The sequence below is a fragment of the Salvia hispanica genome, chromosome 3 (assembly GCF_023119035.1).
Source record: "Salvia hispanica cultivar TCC Black 2014 chromosome 3, UniMelb_Shisp_WGS_1.0, whole genome shotgun sequence".
Taxonomy (NCBI): Eukaryota; Viridiplantae; Streptophyta; class Magnoliopsida; order Lamiales; family Lamiaceae; genus Salvia; species Salvia hispanica.
The window spans coordinates 43,811,717-43,836,497 of NC_062967.1; the positions used below are offsets into that span (position 1 = coordinate 43,811,717).

Here is a 24,781-nt window from a genome sequence, read left to right on the forward strand (position 1 = left end):
TTAAATTACGTTAATCCACAACGGTACAAGGTAATTGGTCAGAGTCATACAGATAAGTACACATTTACAATTTTAATTTTACAGGTATAAACTTTAAATTCCAAATCCCACGCATTAAATGCTTTGGCAAATGTCCATGACAAGTTGACTATTTACCTAATCCCTTTGTCACAGAACCTCTATAAAAGAATCATTAAAATAAAAGTATTTGAGAATTCATTATATAGTGAAAAAGTGAAGACTGCTTTTGTGAATTCAAGTAAATTCGAATCCATTCTCTTGCACTCTAGTGCAAAGTAGTCGTCATTTATATATGTTCTTGTTTTGTGGTTAAATTCCTTAACTCTTTTGCAGATTTGAAGTGTTTAAAATCTACATTAAGTTGCTTACAAAGGTATTGGTTAATTTCACCTTGCTTCTTGTTGATGATTCATGTTAACTTTATATGAGATCATAGATGCACGTTTTAAATTTTATGCAGACCAAGTGTAATGATTTTGTGCATTTTAATTTGTTGGGTTTTATCATAATTTGTTGTCGTGTAGTAATTTTGATAAGTTTTTGTCGTTTCTTTAATAGATGAAATATCTAAAATATCCAGTTATGTACGTAGAATTTATGTACGTTTATCACTACTCATATTTTAAACCTTTCGTTGATCCATTATTAATTGTTTAGTAGTTACGAAGAATAATAACTTCGAGCATGTCTATTTATAAATGTTTGTTATATTTTGGTGTTGTCGTGTAGTAATTTGATGAATTATTCTCAGTTTTGTTTACATGTGTTTAGTAAGATTTCATATCTAATTTAAAAACATAAGGTTTGTAGATCCAACTATAATATTAATAAATACATAACTCCATAAGAGTCCATTTTTCCTGAAAAATGAAAAAAATTGTTGTAGGATTTATTGAAAATTTCTCACATTTTTTCATAAAATATATTATCGTCGTGAATCTCGTCGTGCATATAATTATTTGTAACAAAGTTTTATATATATATTAGTACCAAATAGCAATTACTAGTGATGTTTGTTTCTAAAATGTTTGTTTATTATTATATACATTAGAATATTTAAATATTTATTTTTAATCAGTTATTCTTATAATTCGGATCTTGAATATTTTAATAATTTGTAATGTGTAAGTACGTAAAATATTTCAGAAATAATGGAGCAGGGATCATCCACACCAAAATCTCTATCAAATTCCAATGAAATGCTTAGTGATGAAATGCGTGCTATTGTGGATTCTTCTTCCCAAGCTTTCCCAGCTGAAAAGGAAGCAACACACAGGTAACTATTAATAGCATCAATATAACTTAATAATTAGTCGTGATTTAAATTTTTAAATATGTAAAGCATATACTATTATCCATACGTCTAAATACTAAAGTAATTAAACTGTAGCATTATCCCCGAAACAAGTGCACTAACTTTTTCACAAAGCAATCAGACGCAATTTTCAAGAATTCTGTTGCAGGTGAGCTTTTCTTGATCCTTTTATTTCACAATGATAATGTAGCTTAATTATGTTTATGCATGTAGTATTTTTTATCCATGAATAAATATTAAGCATCATATTCAATTATTGTAAGGGGGAAATGCTGTCACAATTTCATGGCGCAAATGTGGAGCCTTCTGCATCCTTTGGTAATTTAAAATCGCACGATCAGCAGTTGTAAGTACTATTTTGATTCTAATAGTTAATTTTTTTTATTTGGTTATATTTATATTTAAGGATATATATTTTTTTTAATTAGAGGTAATTTTTTTTTAAATTGTGCTTTATTTTGGGTTTTATTATCTTAAACCACAACGGTTTTAGTTGTTTTTAATTTTCAACCATAGTAAATGCATAATCACTATAATTTTAAAACTAATCAAAATTTATAACTTTTGGAACAGTTAATTGACTCTATTGGTTTCATTTTATAACAGTGTTCAGAGCAATAATGCAATGATACCTGATGACAACACATATTATGATGCGATGATATATAACCTACCGTCTACAAATGGAGGGCTGCATATTCAATCCTTACAAACATTGGTAAGACATACGTATATATATAATTGCCCATTATTTTTATGATAATTGTAACTCGGAGATCAAGGGTATAATTGTTTAATTAGTAGAATAACGAAGAATTTTATTTTGGCTGCCCGTCTATATGTGATATTCTAAATAAAATGTATGTATTTATGATAGGTACCGTTTGAAAGGTCGAGTGTTGATGCCTCTCTTGGTGCCAACCGACACAATGTTTATTCGACATTTCTAACTGAATCCATTGATATGGCATTTGAGAATTTAAATTCAGTAAGGTAATGTTCTTGTGCGAAACAAAATAATATAAGTGATATATGTGCATAATATAATTCATAATTAAGTCCATGTTCTATATTATGATTATGGTGCCATTAAACTTCAACTAGTGATTGATTTAAATACCTTGAATTTAGGTCAATGAGTTCTCATGCCCTTCCATATCCATTGAGCACACCCAATGCCTTTGATCCACGCATTGGCAGCTCCGATAATAGAAAAGGCCCTGCAACATCAACACACGAGGTAAAATACCACTATCTACAAAATGTGATTTTTTTTTTAAATTGTGTTTTGCAGAATGGGTAAAAGTCAATGATTATTTATCGATTAACTCTCCATTAATTGTATTATATGCAATCATTTGCTAGTTGGGAAAAGTGTACGTTATTCCGTCCATTCCACAATAGTAAAGTACTAAGTATTATTTTATTTTCTACGTTCGTTTTGAGAAAATGATACTCGCTTTTTTCCATAAGAATATACACTTTGGGTTAGACACAAGTTTTAATGCATAATTGGTAAATTAAGAAAGAGATAAAGAGAAAAAGTAGTTAAAGTATTGTTAGTGAAAAATGAGTCACACCTCATAAGAGAGAAGATGATTTCCAAAATTAGAAAGTGCATGTTCTCGTGGAACAGACTAAAAAGGAAAGAGTGTATATTTTTATGGGACGAAGAAAGTAATAAATAGTTTAATTGGAAAAAGAGTAAAGTAAAATAAAAATAATAATGTAGATAAGAGTATTCTCTATATTATTCTCTCTATTACTTTTATCTTTATTCACTTTAACTATTTATCATCCTTTTTTCAAAATAAGTGACACTACTATTGCAGAACAGATGAAGTATTTAGTAACTAGTTCATTTCCTTGAATAGATACCGTTAGAAGGATCGATGTGTGGTGCATTAAATGGTGTGGCATCTCAAGATACTTATGCTGCACAAGTGCAAAACAATGCCTTCGATCAAGGCATTGTCAATCCAAGTAGTTCCATCGGCCCCTCAACATCATCATTGAAGGTATGAATTTTATAGTACATATTATTTACATGGAAAATAATAACTATCAATAAAATTAAGTGGAGTGCTCATGTTCCTCTTCTACTTATTTTGCAGAGGAAAGTGGCTTGCAATGATGATATAACTCAAAACAATCAGAGTTGGAATTCATCTGGGGGAGGTCTTCAGAGATACAGTTCAAGCAGCTACAATGGGGAAAGGTATTTAAAATTTATATTTCTAAATTTACTTGCACAGTTTCCATATTAAATCCTTCTCTTAAATTAATAATAAATCGTATATGAAAATTTCAGGTACACATTGTATGATGAGAGGTACAAAGATGCCCATCTTCCTATAGATCCACATTTACGCATCTTCAATGCAACATATGGAAATGGTAATTTTCTTTATTTTTTATCAATCTCTTTGTAGATAGATTTGATGCTGCTATAGTCTATTTTACATGTACTTTAGGTTTGATTAACTATAAACGTGAGAATATTAATGCAAAAATTATTGCAGTGCAAATATTTTATGTACTCTGGTGCAAATCAGTGTATATACTTTATACGCATCGTGCGCATTTGCGCAGATAATTATATATTAGTGCAATCTATATTACCATTTTCAATTTTGAAGGTTCTCATTTTACCTTTCCCACTCATACTAGTCTAAATATATAACTTTTTTTTAGGAAATGGAGAGTCATCGCAGAGAAAACGGGCTGATATTTGAAGGTGTATGTCTAATGGTGTTTTATGGATAGACATATGTAGTGCAAATCTTAAATTTATGTTTATGAACAACAGAGATTTATTTCTAAATTTTTACAATTATTTCGTTAGTTTGGTTTATATCATACAAAAAAGGTTGAAACCCAACCTTAAGGGCCCCACACATCCTGGTCCGACAGTATTGTGAGGAGTGTTCAATTAGGGTATACAGTGACCCGCTAGGGGGAGGGCCTAACCCACTGCTTGTCATAAGCCCACCTCCCAAGGCCTCACACTTGTGCCTGAGAGGTGTTGCAACTATATGACAGTAGTGGAACCTATCCCACATCGAGTGTTTGAGGGAAGTTGAAAGGTGTATATAATTCCTGCTCAACCCCAATCAGTTTGAGGCTTTTTGGGTGACCCAAAAACAAATTCGTGCGGCATGACCCAAAGCGGACAATATCAAACTTGTTGCAGTCAACGCTCCTAACACTGGTTGAAATTTATATCTCTTCGTTTTTTTATATAAGTTTAGGCCTCTGCGTATTGTTACAAATAATCCGTATAAAAAACTTTTGTTGATAACATAGGAACAAGATGAGTCGGGACAAGCGACTCAGGTGGAGCCATTGGTAGACAAGACAACGCAACCATGACATCTGCGATCATACGCCGTATAGATGGATCCTCCAGAAGGCACATTGATGCCCCATCTCAGAACCTTTTTGAATTCCTAAGAAATGGTTTCACCTGACAAACATTGTCTAAATGTAGATAGAAAATTATTTGATAGTAGGGGTGTCGAATCTATAGGCCCGGGATGACTTGCCCAGTCCTCAAAACCGACAATGAAAATCCATTTGTTCTTGCTGCAAATGCATCGGCGGCTATACGCGAGGTGCATAGGAAGTGGCATAAGGCGAATGAGATGGTTAAGTATTATATGTTGGCATCTATGTCTTCAGTACTAAAGCATCAGCATTCTGCCATGGCTACCACTTCTGTGATTATGCGAATCTCTTTATTACACATAATCGAGCAGTTAAGTCTCAAGCCTTTCGGAAGGAGAGCGCATCTGTGAGAGATCATGTCCTTAAGATGATGGGCCACCTTAATCAAATTGAAATTTTGGGAGGGACGATCGATATTGAGTCTAAAATTACTACTTCCTAGCTTTCAGCAGTTCAAACTCAACTCTGAGATGAACAAAAGGAATTATATCATTGTTAAACTGTTGGATGAACATTAGTTAGTAGAGGAATTAATGATTCAAGCTAAGGCATCTATGTTCGGTTCCTCTGGCTCTAAGTCTTGCGAAGGAAAGAGAAAGAAGAAGGTGAACAAGAAGCAAACTGAAAAGTGCTTCAAGTGTGGAGAGAAGAGGCATTGGAAGCCAGACTGTCCTAAAAATGGGCAAGGCGATAGGTGATACGCTCAGATTTTGCATTATTTTAAGGCCATTATTTGGTCCGTTTTGATTGTCAAAGTTACATTTCATGTTCATTATTTGCACATTTTATCTATTTTGGTATTTTTATATGTTTTGTGAGAAATGTGCAAATTAGAGCCTAAAAAGATAGCTAAAAGTTGAAGTTGGAAATCTGGAGCTTTTAATAGGGCTAGCGGTCTGCTGCAACACAGCCAGCGACTGCTAGCCACTAACGACCGCTGAACAGATAGCGATCCGCTCCGGGAAAGTTGTGTTGAAAAGAAGAACACACCCAACGACCGCTGGGGTGTGCGCGACAACCGCTCCAAGAAATCCAGTAGCTACGAGATAATTGCCAGTGACCGCTGAAACAAAGTGCAGCGACCACTGATCAAGAGACAGAAGCTACGGGACATCACACAACGACCGATGGTCAAGGTGCAACGGCCCTCTGGAAAAACGCGGCGCACAAATTTGACTTACTTTCTCTCCAAAATTTAGCATACTGTGCTGAATATTTGTAATAATTGTGGTACAAGAAATTGAGGCTATAAATATCCCTTCAAACCTCACCAACAAGGATCTTCTTTTTGTTGCATAATTCCAGAGTATAATATTTGAGAGTTCTACTTGGTTCATCAAGTGCAAGGTTTTTGAAGAAGGATTCAAGAGAAGATCAAGGCTACAAGGATACTACCTTTGGGTTTTTAGTTGCTTTAAACTTGATATTTTCTTTGATTTCCCTAAAAGCTATGTCTTTAGATTATTACTTAATGTGTAACTAAATTCATAGAATTCTATGGATGTGCTAGTAACGACTTTGGTTAAACAGTTTTTATTTATTTAATATCTGTTTTGTTCATTACTCGCTTTTATTTTAAGTGTTGAATAATTGCTTCACGTCTGAGTGATACATTCTGTGATGATCTATTGACTTGCTACATATAATCGTGAGAGGAGGTTTGATAATTCAAGCAAAGTCGGATAGCTGACATAGTTACGAGATTTCTTTCACTTTGTACTCCAGGAACTTTGTTCTCCATTATTGATTCTGCTAGATCATGAACGAGATCATGCATACCAATCTTGTTCGTGTGCAACACATTGGTTTTTAGAAGAGATTGCATACCAATCTTGTTCGTGTGTAACACATTGGTCTGTAGAAGAGATTGGAGTAGTAGCTCGTTACATATTTGATTTCCAACATCTTCCACTTGTAGAGTCCCCTTTGATGAAATGTAGCCATGAGCCATCCAAAGAAGGATCAGTTCTTCCTTTTGAATGTACTTGTCCTTAGGAAAGGCGACAAAATAAGCAAAAGCATTGTCGGAGTTCTAGCGGAAGATGATGATAACTCAATTTTAAAGCTAACATCATCAAACTCTCTTCCACCGACAACTTCCATATCTCATTGCCTCTTACATGTATCCATTCCTCTTCCGTCCTTTTGAAGCGTAGGTGATGCACTATTTATTAGCAATAAAAATACCTGCAAGTTTACAAGGTAGATCTAGTATAGCTAAAGGTCAGTACCGAGATATCGAACGCAGGGAATAAGATTGCAACTGGCTATCATATACTAAGCGTCATATACTATCTAGAGACACAAAGTTTTTGGTTTTAGTTTCATAAGCTACACAGAAATAAATAAACAAAAATAGAAAATTAAATAATACAAAACAGGCTAAAGAAGTATAGTTTTAGGATCCAACTACTAAGACTAGTGATGATTAATCTCACTGAACTTTTAACTTTTAACTTTATGTGTCTCTAGGATTATTAGAAAAGTCGCGATAATCAGATAAGCCCTCTCTCGCCTATCCAGAGATTAGACTCTAACTATCAAAGTCTCCTTCCAATAGATTAGATTCTAACTCCTGAAGTTCCTAAGACTCAAGGCCTCACAAAGGATCCTCTCTCTCAAGTGCAGTTAAACCTATGTGTTGTACCAGACAAAAGAACAATAAAAGCACAAGAACAAGCAAAACAATCACAAGAGCTAGGAAAATGTTCAATTCAACAAATCAAAACATATTCATAATAGTGTTCACAAAAAAAACTACAAAGGATGTTTAACTATTCATAGACAAGTAGTAAAATCAATATTTAACTATTCATAGACAAGTAGTAAAATCAATAAAAGTACAAGACATGAAAGAAATTGATAAAACCCAAAGTTGAATCTTCAATCTTCAGTTTTCTCTTGCCTGGATCTGCAGAGCTCCGCTCCAATAGAAGATGGATGAATTGTATGTGGAATATGGGATGAAAGAATATGTAGAGAGGGCAAAGGTTGGAGGCTCTGAGATGAAGAATGATGAATTAGGTTAAAAGGTATTTATAGGTGGGAAGAAGGTTTATTTTATATAATTTTCGTGCTATACAATAAATGGTAGAGATTTGGGCAACAATTTATTTTCTTCCCTGAATTTCCACCTAATTTCCGCAAGCTTTGACTGCACTACGCAATGTTCGTAGAATAGTCATAACTTTCTCCACAGAACTCCGATTGAGAAGTGCAAGATATCCACGCGAAGCTCTTCTGAAGGTGAAGAGAATGGTATGCATTAATCACTGATTGGACTTCAACACTACCGGGAAACTCGGCTTGTACTAAGGTTGTTGCACCTTGGCTTTTTTGCATCTTTTTCTGTCTTTTTCTATGTCAACAAACACGTCAAAAATACCAAATGTATAACATATGCAATCTAAGAACATAATTTGCATGATTGGCATTTAAAATGAGTCAAATATAGTCCTAAAAAACATGCAAACGTGTTTGTCAGTAGGATTCCTCCAAGAGTGGTAGCAGCTAGGGGCACTCCAGAACATTTCTTCATGTTATGTTACCCAATTATTTCCAGCTGTGGAGACACCTTTCTCCTGGACTGAAGGCACGCTGCTCCAGAACCGCCCAACAATGCTCATCCGACAGCGCCAAACAATGCTCATCAACCTCGTAAAGAATAGCGTTGAGCTTTTGAAGACAGTTTCGAATTGCCTTGCTCTCGGTTTTCTTGTCTTCAGCATCTTCCAAAGCAGCTTGGATGGTGGTGAGAGTGCTGCAGGGCATCTTCATCACCTCATCGACGCCCAAGATTAGTCCGATATTCCGATTGATAAGAGAGATCAGTTTGTCAAGAACGAGTTGGAGAAATGCCTATGCCATTACGGAACAACACAATTAAGGATTTTTTTTTTCTGATATGCAAACCAGATATGAGAAGGCTGAATGAATGTGAGAGGATAATGGTATATTGGTGTGTAAGTCTTGTCACTTTGTATGTGCAAGAATTGAATTGTCAATTTGTGAAAAGTTGAGGAATGGGCCACCTGCATTGTCTTATGTTCAATTGTTCAAAAGTTAGCAATGGAATAATTAGATGTATATTAGACGTTTTGTCCATAAATCAAGATTAAATTGTTTATTGGTTTGATGATAAGATGCACTTCAGTCTATTAATACATTTTCATCCCACTAAACATTTCGAACCACTCACTAAGACCACCTTTTCATTGTCTGTTTGTTCCTAGTAAATACCACGGCAGCAAAACTTCACAAAAATCACTTAATTTCTTCAAATAATCAGAAACACTTAACATGAAGTATATATACATCATAAACCTCAAAAGTGCATATTTTCTACACATCCTAAACATATTATAAACAAAGAAGTTGTTACTCAGGAGCTTCAACTGATAGCTAAAATATCATAATCGGGCAGCTTAGGCATTTCATCAGAAGAAGTTGATGTTATAATGTGTAATGCGAAGCAACTAAGCTTAATTGTCGAGAAGTTCAACTCCATCGCCTAACTAACATGATAAAGAGACATAATGAACTGCAGATGCCTACTCGGTAAGACAGGGGAAGGCCCAAATCATTCATCGGTTTGACTCTGCTCTCAAGATCATTGGGACCCGGTGCTTGCGGGGTCACTGTCGTGGCAGGCTTTGCTTATAAACACAGAAATTCACCCAAGCACAAATTCTTAGGCACTTGCATTCGACTCTGAGCGTTTGACGTTGTACTTTCTTAGCCCCTTGCCACAATGCCAACTTTCTGAAGTTCTTCCAACACTCTGAAAAATAAAGAAACAAACTAGAGTAAGAGTTAGTAACTGTATGTTAATAAAATATAGAAGTAAAGAAGAATTTAATTACTAACCATCTTATAAGTTATTTTGGAGAAATATAGATGCTGTGAACATGGGCAATCTTGTGCCAATCCTCTCCACATCCTCTCTGGCATCGCCTTTCCAGTTGTGGGCATCCACTGACAGTTAGCTCTTTCAGATTTGGCAAGCTGGAATCGATACAACCTTTGGGTAGTCTTCCAAGACGAGTCTATAAGAGATGGTAGCTGATATGGGAGTGATTCCAGCTCAGGAAGATCGTTTAGGTATAGATGAGTGAGGTGCTGAAAGGCTTGAGGCAAGCGCGTCATCTTGTGAAGAGCATACAACATGAGTTTCTTAAGATTATGCAGATGTTTAATATCTTTGAGAAACTCTAGTAATTCATGGCACTTCCAAATGGTGAGGTCCTCCAAAGCAGTAAGGTGTCCCAACATCCCTTCTGATAAAGATCTCATTGTCTGATGACAGCTGTGTAGACATAATCGTGTAAGCTCTTTTAAGGCTTTCGAGCCTTCACTTGTTAAAGAGATCTCTTTTGCATTTTCAATTTTCAATGGCCGCAGCTTATTGAACTTTTTCAGCGCTTCTATTGGGAAACATGTCAGGTTCTATCCAATTACAATTGACAGATCACTAGGAACTTCGTGCTCAGATAATAAAGCCAAATCTGAGCTTCTACATACTAGTTTCGTCAACTTTCTGAGGGACGAGAGTGATGGCAATACTAATGAAGAGCAACGGTTGATATTTAAGAATTCCAAATTTGGGAATGCTTCTTTACCACTCTCTTGCTCCTTGGAGAGCCCCTTCAGATTTGGGAGATCAATTAAATGCAGATGATTCAGAGCTACAAACTGTATCTTTACTGGGTGTCCACACCCAACTTCTTCTTCTTCAATAATATACTCCACCCCCACATTCCTTAAGAACAGCCTCTCAAGATGAGGTAACTCTCCCAGTTTTGCAAAACTCCTAATATTTTCACAGTCACTTATTTCAATCGTAACTATTTTTCTAAGCATTGACTTTGTCATCCAACTTGGGAGATATCTACCCCCGAAGGCTTGTAAATTAAGAGATTCAAGATTGGTGTGTGGTTCAAGTGCTTCCAGAACCATTTCATCAACGTCCGCCTTTATCTTGGATACATCATTTCTTTCCCATGACAATCTCAACTCTCGAAGATTGTTTTTCTCTACAATCTTTGCTTTCTTTGCATCCATGTAGTGTTTCACTCTCTCCAGAGGCTTAATCTGAAGCCTTCCACTGAGGTTCAAACATTCCAGTTCCTCAAGTTGGTTATCTCTCTTGACACCGACAACAAACATACTCAATGTTTTCAAGCCATTTAACTCTCTCATTTTAGATGGCATCTCACACAATGAGTCGCAGTCCCATAAACATAGATGTTGGAGATTACTTAAGCATGTTAGCTTCTTAGGTAAAGCCACAAGCCTGTCACAGTAATCCAAATTGAGAATTTGCAAATTCCAAAGTGTACATAAGGAGTCCGGGAGAGTGCGAATTTCTGAATAGGACAAATTCAAGAATCGCAAATGTTTAAGATTGCTGATGGAAGGAGGCAAATCTTCTATTGCTACTGCATTTAATACTCTTAAACTTGTGAGCTCCAAGATGGAAGTGATGTTCATATCTTGCTGAAAAGTTTTAGGAAACACAACAGTTCTTTGTATTAAATTTACCTCGCGGATAGTTGAGGCCATTGGGAGATCCCTTTCACTTCTCCCTCTTGGAGAAATCGCCAATCTCTCCAAATCTCTACAAAGTCACGTTGTTTTCCTCTTCTTCAGTATTTCTCTTCCATAGGAATTAACCTCACGTTAATTCCTATCAAATTGGTGCTTTCATTAGGTTCTCATCCTCCTATTGATTTCTACCACCATGTCCGTCTTGCTGTCAAACTCTCCTCCAGACTCTCCTCCTCGGTTTTCTGGTGTTAATCCCGTGAGATGGATTTTGGATGTTCAGGAGTATTTTGACTATCATTTGTTTTCTCAGGAACTTTGTTCTCCATTATTGATTCTGCCAGATCATGAACGAGATCATGCATACCAATCGTGCTGGTTTCAGCATCTGTTAGTAGAAGAGATCTAAGCAACAACTCATCACAGATTTGATTTCCAACGTTTTCCACTTGTAGAGTCCCTTTTGATGAAATGTAGCCATGAGCCATCCATAGGAATATCAGTCGTTGCTTATCAATGTAATGGTCCTTAGGAAAGGCTGCAAAATAAGCAAAGCATTGTCTGAGTTCCAAAGGAAGATGGTGATAACTCAGTCTCAAAGCTGGCACTATCAAACTTTCTTCTGCCGACGACTTCCATATCTCACTATTTCTCACATGTATCCATTCCTCTTCTCTCCTTTTAAGCCGTAGGATTCCTCCAAGCGTTGTAGCAGCAAGGGGCACTCCAGCACATTTCTTCATGATCTGTTTCCCAATTACTTCCAGCTGCAGAGACACCTGTTCATCTGATTCGAATGCGCACTGCCGCATCAGTGCCCAACAATGCTCATCCGACAACCCCTCAAGGCAATGACATGGAAGTGTTCTCATGATATCAGCAACTTTCTTCTGGCGCGTGGTAACGACAACGGATGAACCGGTTGAGCCGCATGATAGAACATCTCTCAGCTCAAACCATTTACCCTGGTGGTCGTTCCAAACATCATCCATCACAATTAAATATCTTTTTTTGCTCAACAATTCCCTAAGGCGACGCTCTGCAGCATCCAAGTGTTGCAGATCTGAAGCATTTCCACTCCTTCCCGAGGCAGATTCAATCATGGCCTTCACCAAAGTCTTCATCTCAAAGTTATCAGAAACACAAACCCAAATCCTCACATCGAAGTGCTCTTCCACCTTCGGATCGTTGAAGACTAGTCGAGCGAGAGTGGTCTTCCCAAGGCCGCCAACACCGATGATTGTCAGAACGGACATCTCCTGTTTCTCCTTGACATCATTCACCAACATCTCCACAATCTTGTCTTTGTCGTCTTCCCTGCCATGAATCTTATCAGGCTCGTTCAACAGGGAAGCCGTCTCACGTGAGGCCACCAGAGCAACTTCCCTTTGCCTGTAAACAGACACCTCGCGTAGATGAAACCTATCCTGCTCCGCAACAATGGCCTCCAGTTTCTCGTTGACTTGCTTCATCCTCTTTGCGATGTTGTGGCGATACAGAACTTTCTTGGGGCTGTAGCGGCTGAGTTTCAAATAAGAGTGGTTGAGTTGGGAGACATTAGTGTTGCACTCATCCAAAATGTCATCAATCTCATAAGCAAGAGTTGTGAGCTTCTGCAGCCAATTTCGAATTGACTTGCTCTCGATTTGCTTGTCTTCATCCTCCAACACAGCCTGGATGGTGGTGAAAGTGCTGCACAACTTCTTCATCTCATCATCGATGTCCAAGATCAGTCCGATCTCCTCCTTGATAAGAGAGCTTAGATTATCAAGAATGACTTGAAGAAATGCCTCTGCCATTATGAACAACAACAAACGATTCTTTTTCTGATAGCCAAAGATATGTGAAGGATGTATGTAACCGGTCTAAGTCTTTTACTACTTGGTTATTTTGTATTTGCAAGTATCGAATCGTGTAGAGGACTGGGCCAACTTGGGTTGCCAGAATAATTCAAATGTTAGCTGACGAATAATTGAAATGTTAAATGGTTGTGATGCTATAGTTTATATCCTGGAAGTGGTAGTTGACTCTCATCAATAGCACCCCAATTGCCCAAAAATATGCAACTATGTATTGACAACATGTTTGATGAGTGTAAATTGTAAAATAACATTTCATTTATTTGTTATAGTAATACATTTTTTTATAATGTATGATCCGGATTAAGCGTTGGATTACTTCAGAAAAATATAATTTTGAAAAACTCATATAAATGAAATATAAAATAGCCTAAATTTACTTAGGTAAAAAAGAACCTAGAACTGAATTTTGTTAATTCAGCGTCACCTATTTATCTCACCATTAGGAAACACACGATAGAAAAGAATAGAAAATTGATATGAGATCATATTTCTGTTTACGGTTTCATGTTTACAAATAATTTCAATACCAATGATTCTAATAATTTGTCCATTTGACTTTTGAGAGGAGGTAACTGAGGAAGTTTAAGTCTTTTAGTTTGTCAATTTGTATTTGCAAGTATTGATTTTTCTAAAGCAAAAATTAAAGTATTTGGTATAAAATGGGTGGGTACGTGCCTACGTGGGGTAGAGACGACTCACACGAAGTGGTGTGGTAATGGTACGACGGATCACCCATTTCAACATTTTAAAACTTCTTAGAATTGACACCATTTAACTTGACATGAATTTTTAAAAATATAATAGAAAGTGAGTAGAAGAAATTAGTGGAAGCGGAGCAATACCAAAGCGGAGCCAGTGGAGCCGACATTCTGAGAGCGGCTTTGCGAGTATTTAAATCCGACACCGGCAAAGATTTCAAATTTCCCATTGTTTGGGAGGCGGTCAAACATCTTGATAGGTGGGCTGGCGGTGTCGATTCCTGCACGGGCTCGAGCTCGAAACACACGAAGCATACGGCTGGCTGGTGGCCAATACTAGTCTAGTGAAGGCAATGCCTCACAAGAGATTGAGTTCCCGACATCCGATGCAGGGGGAAAATAAAAAATGAAATTGAATGAATAATTAAGGATGAGATGATTAAGAGATGGATGGATGCAGGTATTGTCTCTTCTGTCCCTTATGAGCTTGCAACAGCCATGACTTTTGGACAAGCGAGGGCTGACCTTAACTTGATGTATTGGGTTCATTTTGCTACCATAGCATAATACATGAATCTATTATATCTCCACCAAGGTTTGAGCAACTTTTTTTTTTTTTTATCTTGAATAGTTGAATATCTTAAGAACCCTTAATTATTTTAGAGTACTTCCAACTTGAGAAATGTTTTGTATTCTTCCTAGTTTGTGTAATGCCACAGGATCCTTACATTAGGAGAGATAAATTTTTGAAATATGCCCAAAAACAGACCAAATTCGTGGAAATCTAGTTTCCGATCCTAACTATAAATCCTAACTATAAGAGCATCTCCAATGGCTTTAGGCCAGCTACAGGCTAGCCACTCTCTCTCCTTGCCACGTCATCAGTACTAAAATTCCACCTGTCACATCATCATTTTACTCAAATAGGCTAGCCTAAGGCCTGCCACAGGCTAGCCGCAATAAAAATAATTCAAAAACAACTACATTTAAGGAATTAAATTTACGACAAATTACGGAATTAAAAACGGGCTTCCATACACGAGCCCCGCCGCTCTCTACTCCTCATCGTCGCCGCCGCCACCCGGGACCTCCACATCGGTGGGGGTATCTGAGCCCGCGTCTGAGCCCCCCATCAGTGCCCTCGTGGCATCCAAATCCACCTGCATGTTGTTGAGCATCGAGCGAAGAAACCTCTTCTCCGTGGGGTCAGTTGCGGCCCTCCACTCTTGGAAGACCTTGTACATCCGTTCCTCCGTTTTTTGACGCGAGAATAAGGTGTACGCGCGTGGGGGGGTGCCGAGATGACCTCTTGGGGAGATAGGGGGGAGGATCCCCTCGCTGCCCGTTGCGCCCGCTTTTGGCCAACCGGGCGAGGGTGACGAGCAAAGGATAGAGGGGACGGAAACTCCTCGGCATCCGGGGAGGGTCGTGGGTGTTAGAGTTTGTATACTAGAAATCACCTTTCGAGTGATTGAATACCGTTAAAACTCTTATTTTATTTTCCAAAGGAATAAATATATTATTTTTGTCATAATGTTGTTATGTTTTACATTTAATAGATGTTTATTGCATATTTAAATGTATAAGTAACTTAACAAAGTCTAAGTCATTGTTTTAGTAGACCGGTTGTGGGCGTCGTTCACTTTAAGGTAACACGGTCAGTTCTGAACAAAGAAAATAATAATTTCACAACCTAGATAGGCTTAGACTACCTATCGTGAAAGGTTGCAATGTCAATCCGATTATTTCTAAGCCTTACTGAAATAAGAAGACATTGGTGGGAGTTTAATTACTCTATGAATAATAAATAAGTTTTTCTTGCGAGTTCTCTTGGAATAATAGATATTAATTAATTAAGTCCATAGCATTAATAATTAATTAAGGATGTTTTATCTAGGGCTGAAATAAATATAAAGTTTTGGGAAACCCGGTACTTATAATTTCAAATTTTGGGATGGGGAGTGCAATATTACTTCAGAGGGTCGTTATTATTCCATTTTAAGCTTATATTAAATGGTTTAATTTAATTAGTAAAAGTAATTGGAGGAGCCCATATCCAAAGCCTTCCATAGAATCCCGTCCGCCCAATAGTGACTTATTATAAATATGAGAAAAAAGGAAATAAATAGATTTGTTTTTATTTCAAAATTTTCCCTTCTCTACTCCTAGTAGGGTCAATTTTTTTCTCCTCCATGGGGAAAAGGGTTTGCCTTCTATTTAAGTCCTAAGGGACCGTGAGATTTACCCACCCGATATCACATAACCGGAACTGATTTGATCCGGTTTTGTAAAAAGATCTTCATGTGAGAAGGCGCTTAGCATCTTCATTCTTTGGAGAATCTTCGAGGTATAATGGCTAAACCGTAGAAAAGCATTTTTTAAGTTTCAATTAATTTAAAGCATATTTTATTTAGTTATGAGCATGATACATGTGATAATTACTAATAGATTTTGTCTAAATAACCCGCAAAATGATCAATTATTATGTAATTGATTTATGTGAGCGCCTCCCCCAACCCCTTTAGGGGGATCCGCCGTTTCATGAATCGCCAATAGTTCAATCTTCGCTTCTGGCCCCCCAAATTGCCGCACCCTACCCGAACTTCTGAGTCCTTCAAACCGATAGCATCTCTAGAAGGTGAACTCCTTATAAGTCCCCTTCACGGAAACTCATCACACTTCCCCGCATCCTCCTCCCCCCACTAGTCATCATGAGGGCTTTGGTGTACAACCCCGAAAACAGCCGACCGGGGCCCGATGCTCCCACCCTTCCGGCATCCCCCCCGGTAGTCCTTTCCGGGAGCATCCTCCGAGGGCCGCTCTAATCTTGCACATGTGACGATCCGCCGTGTTCGCACCGCCAGATCGCCGCAAACCGACAACCACGACTTGCCACGCCACGAACTCATCCTCCGTCCACTTCCTCCGCGTGTGTCGCACGCGTGCCGCACGCCCGGCCGACCCCCTTTGCTCTTCCCTTGGTCTTCTTCTTCCGGCGCGCCAACCCCGGGCCGGAACGGAGTGTCCGCCTCCCATATCGATCCCCAACTCATGCAATGAGAAACGGGCATCCCCGTGAACTCCCACGGGGTTGACGGTGAGACGAAGCCGTCAAAAATCAAGGAAGGACGATACCGGGCCCCCGCGACCCCGCATCCCGGATGCATACCGGCGCATCCTCCCCCGCCATACCGGACATCCCCATCATCGGTTGCAAGATTGCCGCATTTGGGCATACCTCCTACCCGGCGTTGCCGCTTCTTGCCTGCCCGCCCCGGCATCCTGAAGTTCGAGATAGGCCTGTTTATGCATGGCCTTGAAACTAGCCGAGCAGCCAAAAAGATTTTGGAAACCTTGTGAACCCAACTATTATAAATTTAAGTACCCAACTTTGAGAAGGCATAGCTCCCTTATTAGAACTCCGAATAAAGTGAATCCACCTTGATGAGTGGCCTTTAAGGCTAAGTCCCTCCGTTCCCTTCGAAGTGAAAGGTGGGGTGGGCGCTTACATACACATAGATATTCACGATCACACATAGTGATAATCATCAATACTTGGCCATTTTACATGAACCATGCGTTCTGAAGTTGGAACTGGCGAGAACAGCAGCAGCAGCAGCAACAACAACGTAATACGATCTTTATTCGCTGCCGCCACTTCAATGATGGCACTGCTGACGACCTCAAGGACCACAACTCTGGCAAGAAATTCAAGGAATTGAATTGCAAACTTTGGAATCAAAAGATGTTACGTGTAGAACGTCTTAGAGATTAGTCTCTGTGTCCGCACAGAGACCTCCAAGAAATTATGGGAGGCACTCGACGAAAAGAACCGGTCGAGGATGCTGCTATGAAGAAGAATGGCTAGTTCTTTGGAACATTGTTATTTGAGGGATGTAAAATGACTTGTCAATCAAAAGGAGGGTCCTACCTATGATACAATTTCATTCTTTAATTTACCACTTTTGTCTATTATTTGGGATGCATTAAGCATAGTAGCAGGGGGGGGGACCTGCTCCCCTCACTCCCTTTTGTAGAATCCAGCATGTAAAACATTAATATGACTTAGCTGATTGCTCTTTCTCGAGCTCTTTCCTTTTCTCGTCACACTAGCCAAAGGCAATTAGCTAAGGTCGACAATGAAAGATGATGACAATGACCATGGCAGCAATACATCATTGAACAGAGTAATATCTATCGCGAAGCAACTAAAACACTTTCAGAATCCTAATCAAACAACAATAAACTCCGAAATTTCAGCTCACTAGTCGAAAAGTTGCAACTCCATCGCCTAACTAACATGCTAAAGAGACATAAGCATACCTATTTATTGGCTCGGTAAGGGAGAGGAAGTCCCAAATCATTCATTTATCTGGCTAGCTCAACAGCTACCTCTTCGGGTACCTAACGAAGTCCTGAACATCATCAAACATCAAACATTAAAAAATCATTCTCCAACACCAATGTCAGATAAAATACAAAAACCTCAAGAAAGCTAAGTAAAAACACAGAAACTTGCCATTGGTTCTCCCTTAATCATCCATCTCACAAGTTTATGCATTTCACATAACCAAACAGATTCAGGTTCAGGACAGCAATTCCAAATACCACCAACTTACTAAAATCATCTTTTTAGTTTAGTTTTTTCGATTTTGAGCCAATATGAAATTAGAATTTTAATAAGGGCTCGTATATATTAAAATTTCAAAAATATTGTTATTAGACACAAAGTTCATGAAAATTACATTTAAATTTTAGCTAGTGATTTTAAGTGTTAGGAGCAACACATTTGAAGAGCTTTTGAATTGCATAATTTGAGGTGAGGTCTATTTCTATAAGTTAAGTGGTAAAATGGTTATAAGTGTGACATAAATGTTAGATGATGTCCATTTTACATGTATATGTAGTGGTTATATAATTATAGGCCTCACATATATATATTAAGCCTCCGGGATGAACAATCGAATCAAACTTAAAGTGATTAGATGGTAGGTTTACATCATTTGTAACTATAGTGATTAGATAGTTTTAAGTCTCACATAGATATTAAGCCTCGAAGATGAACAATAGAAGAATTGCAAAAGAGTGTAAATGTAGGTTTTGTTCAATGATAAGATGGTTATAAACTTATAAGTCTCACATAGATAAACTTGGCAGAATGGCCAATCGAATTACAAGATCAAAACATGATATAAAAAAGGACCATAAAATAACGATAATAAATATAGTCAAAAAATGAACATATGATCTTTGAAGAAGGCAGCAAAAACAGAAAACAGTAACTCACAAACAATGTAAATATATAAATAAACTATAAGGGTCTATTCAATTTTAATAAATTGCAAATATCATAGCTAAGATCAAAATACATCATAAACATCAAAAGTGCATATTCTCTACACATCCTAAACATATTATAAACAGAGAAACTACAGATAAATGATGAAAATATGTTGCAGAAATAGGCATATAAGGATATTTTCTACTTTTGTAACTTATCAATCATCAACCGAGAACTGAACCAACATAATCGGACAGCTGAGGCCTAACTAGTCGAAACAACAATATACTCCGAAAATTTTTAGCTTACTATCTAACATAATAAAGTGACATGCTGAACTGCAGAAGCCTACCTCTTTATTGGCTCGAAAGAGAGGGGAATGCGCGAATCATTCATATGTTTCGCTAGCTCTACATCTACGTCTTCGGGCACCGAACTAGATCCTGAACATCTTCAAACATCAAACAATCATTCTTCAACGAGATTATCAGATAAATTACAAAAAATTCAAGGATGCTAATAAAAATAAAGAAGAGTACATTGAATTACAATTACTCAGAGTCTTCATAATATTTCTCGTGGTGCATCTTCTTCAACTTAAGAAAGATGTCGATTGAAGAACATTTACTAAAATTATTTTTATGATCGATTTTCTTACAAATATAGTTGACCTATATTAGAGAAAAGAGAGAAAAGGAGATGTGGTGAACGTAGGAAATCTTGTGCCAATCCTCTCCACTTCCTCTCTGGCAGCGCTTTTCCAGTTGAGGGCATCCAATGATTGTTAGTGCTTTAAGATTTGGCACAGCTGGAATCGATACAACCTTTGGGCAATCTCTAACAGCGAGAATAGTAAGTGATGGTAGCTGATCTGGGAGTGATTCCAGCTCCGGAAGATCATCTACATGTAGATGTAGCAAAGTGAGGTGCTGAAAGGCTTGAGGTAAGCGCGTTATCTTAGGAAGATCCCATAACATAAGCTTTCCAAGATTATGGAGATGTTTAATATCTTCTGGAAGCTCTATTAATTCGGGGCACCCCCATATTTCGAGGATATTCAGACCAGTAAGGTGCCCCAACATCCCTTCCGGTAAACATCTCATTGTCTTGCAATCGTGTAGAAATAAACGGGTAAGCCCTTTTAAGGATTGCAGACCTTCTCTTGTCACATAGATCTCTTTCGCGTCCTTAATTGTCAATGACCGGAGCTTACTAAACTTTGCCAGCATTTCTATTGGAAAACTTGTCAGATTCTCCTCAATTTCGATGCATAGTTCCCTGGGAATGTCTTGCTCAGATAATAAAGCCAAAGTTGAACTACTGCACGTTAGTTCCTCTAACTTTTTGAGAGATGAGAGTGATGACAATATTAATGAAAAGCAACGTTTAATCCTCAGTTTTTCAAGAATTGGGAATGCTTCTTTACTCTCTTGCTCCTTTGAGAACCCCTTCAAATTTGGGAGATCAATTAAGTAGAGTATTCTCAAAGACATGAATTGTATCTTTACGGGGTGTCCATTTTGTCTTAAAGATGGTAATCGAGAGAGGCGTTGTATGAAGGATGAACCATGGTGGCTAAGACTTTGTAGAGAATAGGAATTTGATTTGTGTTTTCTGTTGTATTGAGAGTTCAGTGAAGCCCCATTTTATAGGGGTGTTACAACATGGGAAATCCCTCTAATTCTAGGTACTACCAAATACATTAATTGCTTATTCTAGGTACCACCATATTCTTTATTGTAATACAAATTACCAATGTGTTGGTAATTGCTACTAGCCGTTTGAAGGCTCTTCTTGACATTTTAAACTTCTTCTTCTTTAATAATATACTCCACCTTCACATTCCTTAAGGAAAACTTCTTAAGATGAGGTAGATCTCCCAATTTAGGAAAATGCCTACAATTTTCGCAGTCAATTATGTTGATCTCAACTATTTTTTCCAGAGTTGAATTTCCCATCCAATGCGGAAAATATCTGCCGTTGAAGCCTTGTATGCAAAGACATTCAAGATTGGGGTGAGGTTCAAGTGCTTCCAACACCTTATCATCAACTTCCTCCTCTAGATCTGTCTTGGATCGATCATTTCTTTCCCATGATAGTCTCAACTCTCGAAGATGTTTTTCTCTGCAATCTTTGCTTTTTTTGCATCCATTTGATCTTTTACTCTCTCCAAATAACTAACCTCAAGTCTTCCACTGATATTCAAGCATTCCAGTTCCTCAAGTTGGTTATCTCTCTTGAGACCCACTATAAACATGCTCAATGTTTTCAGGCCATTTAACACTCTCATTGTAGATGGCATATCACACAACGACTCGCAGTCCCACAAACATAAATCTTGAAGATTACGCAAGGATGCAAACTTTTTTGTTAAAGCCACAAGCCTATTACAGTAATCCAAATTGAGAATTCGCAAATTCCAAAGTGTACAGAATGAGTTGGGGAGAGTGCGATTTTCAGAATGAGATACATTCAAGAGTCTTAAATGTTTAAGATTTCCAATGGAAGGAGGCAAATCTTTTATTGCTTTAGTATATAATACTCTTAAACTTTTGAGCTCCAAGATGGAACTAATGTTCATATCTTGCTGAAAAGTTTTAGGAAACAATGCAGTTTCATGTATCAAATCTACCAAAGGATAGATGATACACTTGCGAGATTTCTTTCACTTTGTACTCCGGGGACTTGTTCTCCATTATTGACTCCACCAGATCATGAACGAGATTATGCATTCCGATCTTACTCTTGTAATTGACATCTAGAAGTGATCTGAGAAGCAACTCATCACATATTTCATTCCCAACATCTTCCACTTGTAAATTCCCTTTTGATGAAATGTAGCCATGAGCCATCCATAGATGGATTAGTTCTTTGTGTACTGAAAATATAGTAGGAATATAATATTTGTGATACGATCATGGAAGCCGTGCACTGAGAATTACAACTACAGCTGGATTCAACTGACAATCGTCCTATTGAGATGATATCTGAAAGCTATGAAACTGCCACCATTGTGTTCGTCTTGGAAATAGCTTCGCGTGGGTATCTTGCACATCCCAATCGGAGTCCGGATGAAGGAGTTATGGCTGTTTTACAGAAGACGCGCAGAAAAGGCGGAGAGCTCCAGAAGGAACACCCGGGCGGGTGTTTTTCAACCTGAAAAACACCTGCCCGGGTGAAATGATTCCGTGGTCCAGAAGGAACACCCGGACGGGTGTTTTGCACCTTGCAATTCACCCGACCGGGTGAATCATCCGAGACATAGATTTTGTGGGCCTTTTCCCCATTTTGAACCCTTAGTATAAATACTTTTTGATGTTATTTCATTTCTTTAGTTTTTTATGAAATTAGATGCTTGAGAGCTTTGTTTCCTCTTGAAGAGGGTTTCCTATTCAAATCCTAGATTTAGGTTGCTTGCTACCATCAATTGCTAGTTCAAGCATGAGATTTCCATCAATTGCTAGTTCAAGCATGGATCAAGTATAGATATGCTTTGAGGTTTGTGGTTCCCTTGAAGATCTAGCCATGGATGCATTGTTAGCTATGTTGTAAGTGCTTAAGTGTTACGAGTACAACACCACCATCGTCGACGGCATCAACCGCGACGACATCTCTATCCCAGGGAGGGGATGAAATAATCCCGGCAACAACTCTGACTGAGGAAGGGGATTCTACTACACCACCGACACCACAAGTGGAAGCGACAAAGAGGGGCAAGGTGAAGAACGCGACCGGAGGGAACATGGTGAAGAAGCTTAGGCCGAGGAAGGAACTCAAGGCTCCGGAACGTTATCAAGACTTCGTCGCCAAATAGGCGCCGAAGCTGTTCGAGGAAATGCCCCAGTTAGCTTAGTATTTAAATTAGAATATTAGTTGTTATTTGTTTTGCTTATTTTATTTAATTATGAACGATTGTTTGAGTCGAGCGTTTTATAAGCTCCGTCGGGTTTTCTTTGTTGGTTCTTTCCCGATGTATAGGATTAGGTCGAACCAACCCTAGGGTCCTAGATATTATAAATAGGGCTTCCCATTAATTCTCCAATCAATTAATGAAGAATTATTTGCCCAATCATTTTGCGTAACACCATCAACCCTAAATCACTGCCGACGGAGATCTCCTCCGCGTCAGTTCAGTTCGTTGGCCGCCGACCTTCATCTCGAAGGCGCCGGATTCTTGTGTTTCGCACGTTACTGTTTGGATTATTCTCGTTAAGAACCAGGGGTATCTTAACATCTGGTGCTTCTCATCTCGAACTCAATGGAAGTAGTTGATAACACAATTAATTCGCCGGTTGTACTGACTGGAGGCAACGCACAAGAGCTTGGGATCGGCCCGTCTCGCCGGCAACAGCAAGGAGGCCGACGCGATCGGCAAGGTGCTTCTCATCCCCTCACGCACGGTTTAGATCAAATTATGGCCAGATTTGATCAATTGGAAGGTCGTATCGATGGATTGGAGAATCCAATCCCACCGGATTCTGACCCCCCCGATGACGAGTTTGATTCAGATGATAGGGAATATGCCGCCCATCGAGATTCTTCGCCGCTGCCTTTGGAGATGCCTCTCCGGGGCAGAAGGAACGGTTTTCGCGATCCGAGACAAGGTCGGCGAGGCCATCGTGGTGCTCGGACTTACCTTTATGGGCATCGTCAGGACCATCACTCACCTAGGGGATATGTTTCGGATAATCGTCTAGCGCTCACTTATCAGAGACAACGCTCGAGTTGGGATCCACCCGAGACTCGCCAACGGGGTCGGCGGGGTGACCGTCAGTCAACATATTGGGACCCCCCACCTAGGCGGGACTACAACCAGAACAGGGGAAGAGACATTCAACAAGGGGTTAAGATCCACGCACCACACTTTGATGGATCGGATGCCACAAATTGGATCTCCCGTGTGGAGTATTATTTTGACCATATGTTGGTTCCTGAGGAAGACCGCCTTCACTATGCGGTGATGCTATTCGACCCCCCTGCGGCGGAATGGATTTTTAACTATCGGGATAACAACCCATATGTGTCATGGCGAAGAGTTCCTTGTGGTATGTGGATGCCACCCATTTTATATTGAGACAGATGCCTCCGATGTTATTTTTTTTCTATGTATCCCAATTTCCACCCTATGCAATGTTATTTCCTTCCTTATTCATCTTAGTTTCCTTATTTTTTTTTGGGTTGCTCTTATTGATAAAGTTGAAAATCAATTCTCAACAAAATACCTAGATCAAACATCACAATTGGGTAAATCCTTAGGAAATGGATTATAAAATACAAGGATGCTTATCAATTTGTGTGTATGTAGGTGTCATACATACGATACATATAGGATATGGAAGTATTTAAATCCTACTTAAAACTAGTAAAATGACTAAACTAAAGATAGCTATGTTCACGTGTTTTCATTGTGATCTAAAGAAAATTATAATAATAAAATAATCTTCTAGAAAGTTTGAGAGAAATGAAAGGTCTGTTTAAACGTGAGATAATTTCTTTTAATAAGAATAATCTAGAAGTATGGAGAAAAATAAAAATAAATATAGAGAATACATTAAAATAGAAAATAAAAAAAATTCTGGACAATTGGACATCATAATAAATACTCCTTCCGTTT

General features: G+C 38.3%; 3 protein-coding genes across 3 annotated transcripts; all 3 read right to left on the minus strand.

Annotated features, from left to right (window-relative positions):
- Positions 1 to 8,335: 8,335 nt before the first annotated feature.
- Positions 8,336 to 11,344, minus strand: LOC125210270 (disease resistance protein RGA2-like). The gene is made up of 5 exons (XM_048109829.1): positions 10,402 to 11,344; positions 9,650 to 10,206; positions 9,482 to 9,563; positions 9,338 to 9,438; positions 8,336 to 8,641 (listed from the first exon to the last, which is right to left on the minus strand). The coding sequence occupies exons 1-5, from the start codon at positions 11,342 to 11,344 to the stop codon at positions 8,336 to 8,338; spliced, it is 1,989 nt and encodes a 662-aa protein (XP_047965786.1).
- Positions 9,116 to 18,244, minus strand: LOC125216818 (putative disease resistance protein RGA3). The gene is made up of 4 exons (XM_048118593.1): positions 18,210 to 18,244; positions 11,324 to 13,071; positions 9,650 to 11,220; positions 9,116 to 9,563 (listed from the first exon to the last, which is right to left on the minus strand). The coding sequence occupies exon 2, from the start codon at positions 13,033 to 13,035 to the stop codon at positions 11,578 to 11,580; it is 1,458 nt and encodes a 485-aa protein (XP_047974550.1). The 5' UTR covers positions 13,036 to 13,071; positions 18,210 to 18,244; the 3' UTR covers positions 9,116 to 9,563; positions 9,650 to 11,220; positions 11,324 to 11,577.
- Positions 18,245 to 19,838: 1,594 nt separating this feature from the next.
- On the minus strand, positions 19,839 to 22,019 carry LOC125210271 (disease resistance protein RGA2-like). The gene is made up of 3 exons (XM_048109830.1): positions 21,817 to 22,019; positions 21,350 to 21,551; positions 19,839 to 20,615 (listed from the first exon to the last, which is right to left on the minus strand). Exons 1-3 carry the CDS (start codon positions 22,017 to 22,019, stop codon positions 19,839 to 19,841), a joined length of 1,182 nt encoding a protein of 393 aa, XP_047965787.1.
- Positions 22,020 to 24,781: the final 2,762 nt, after the last annotated feature.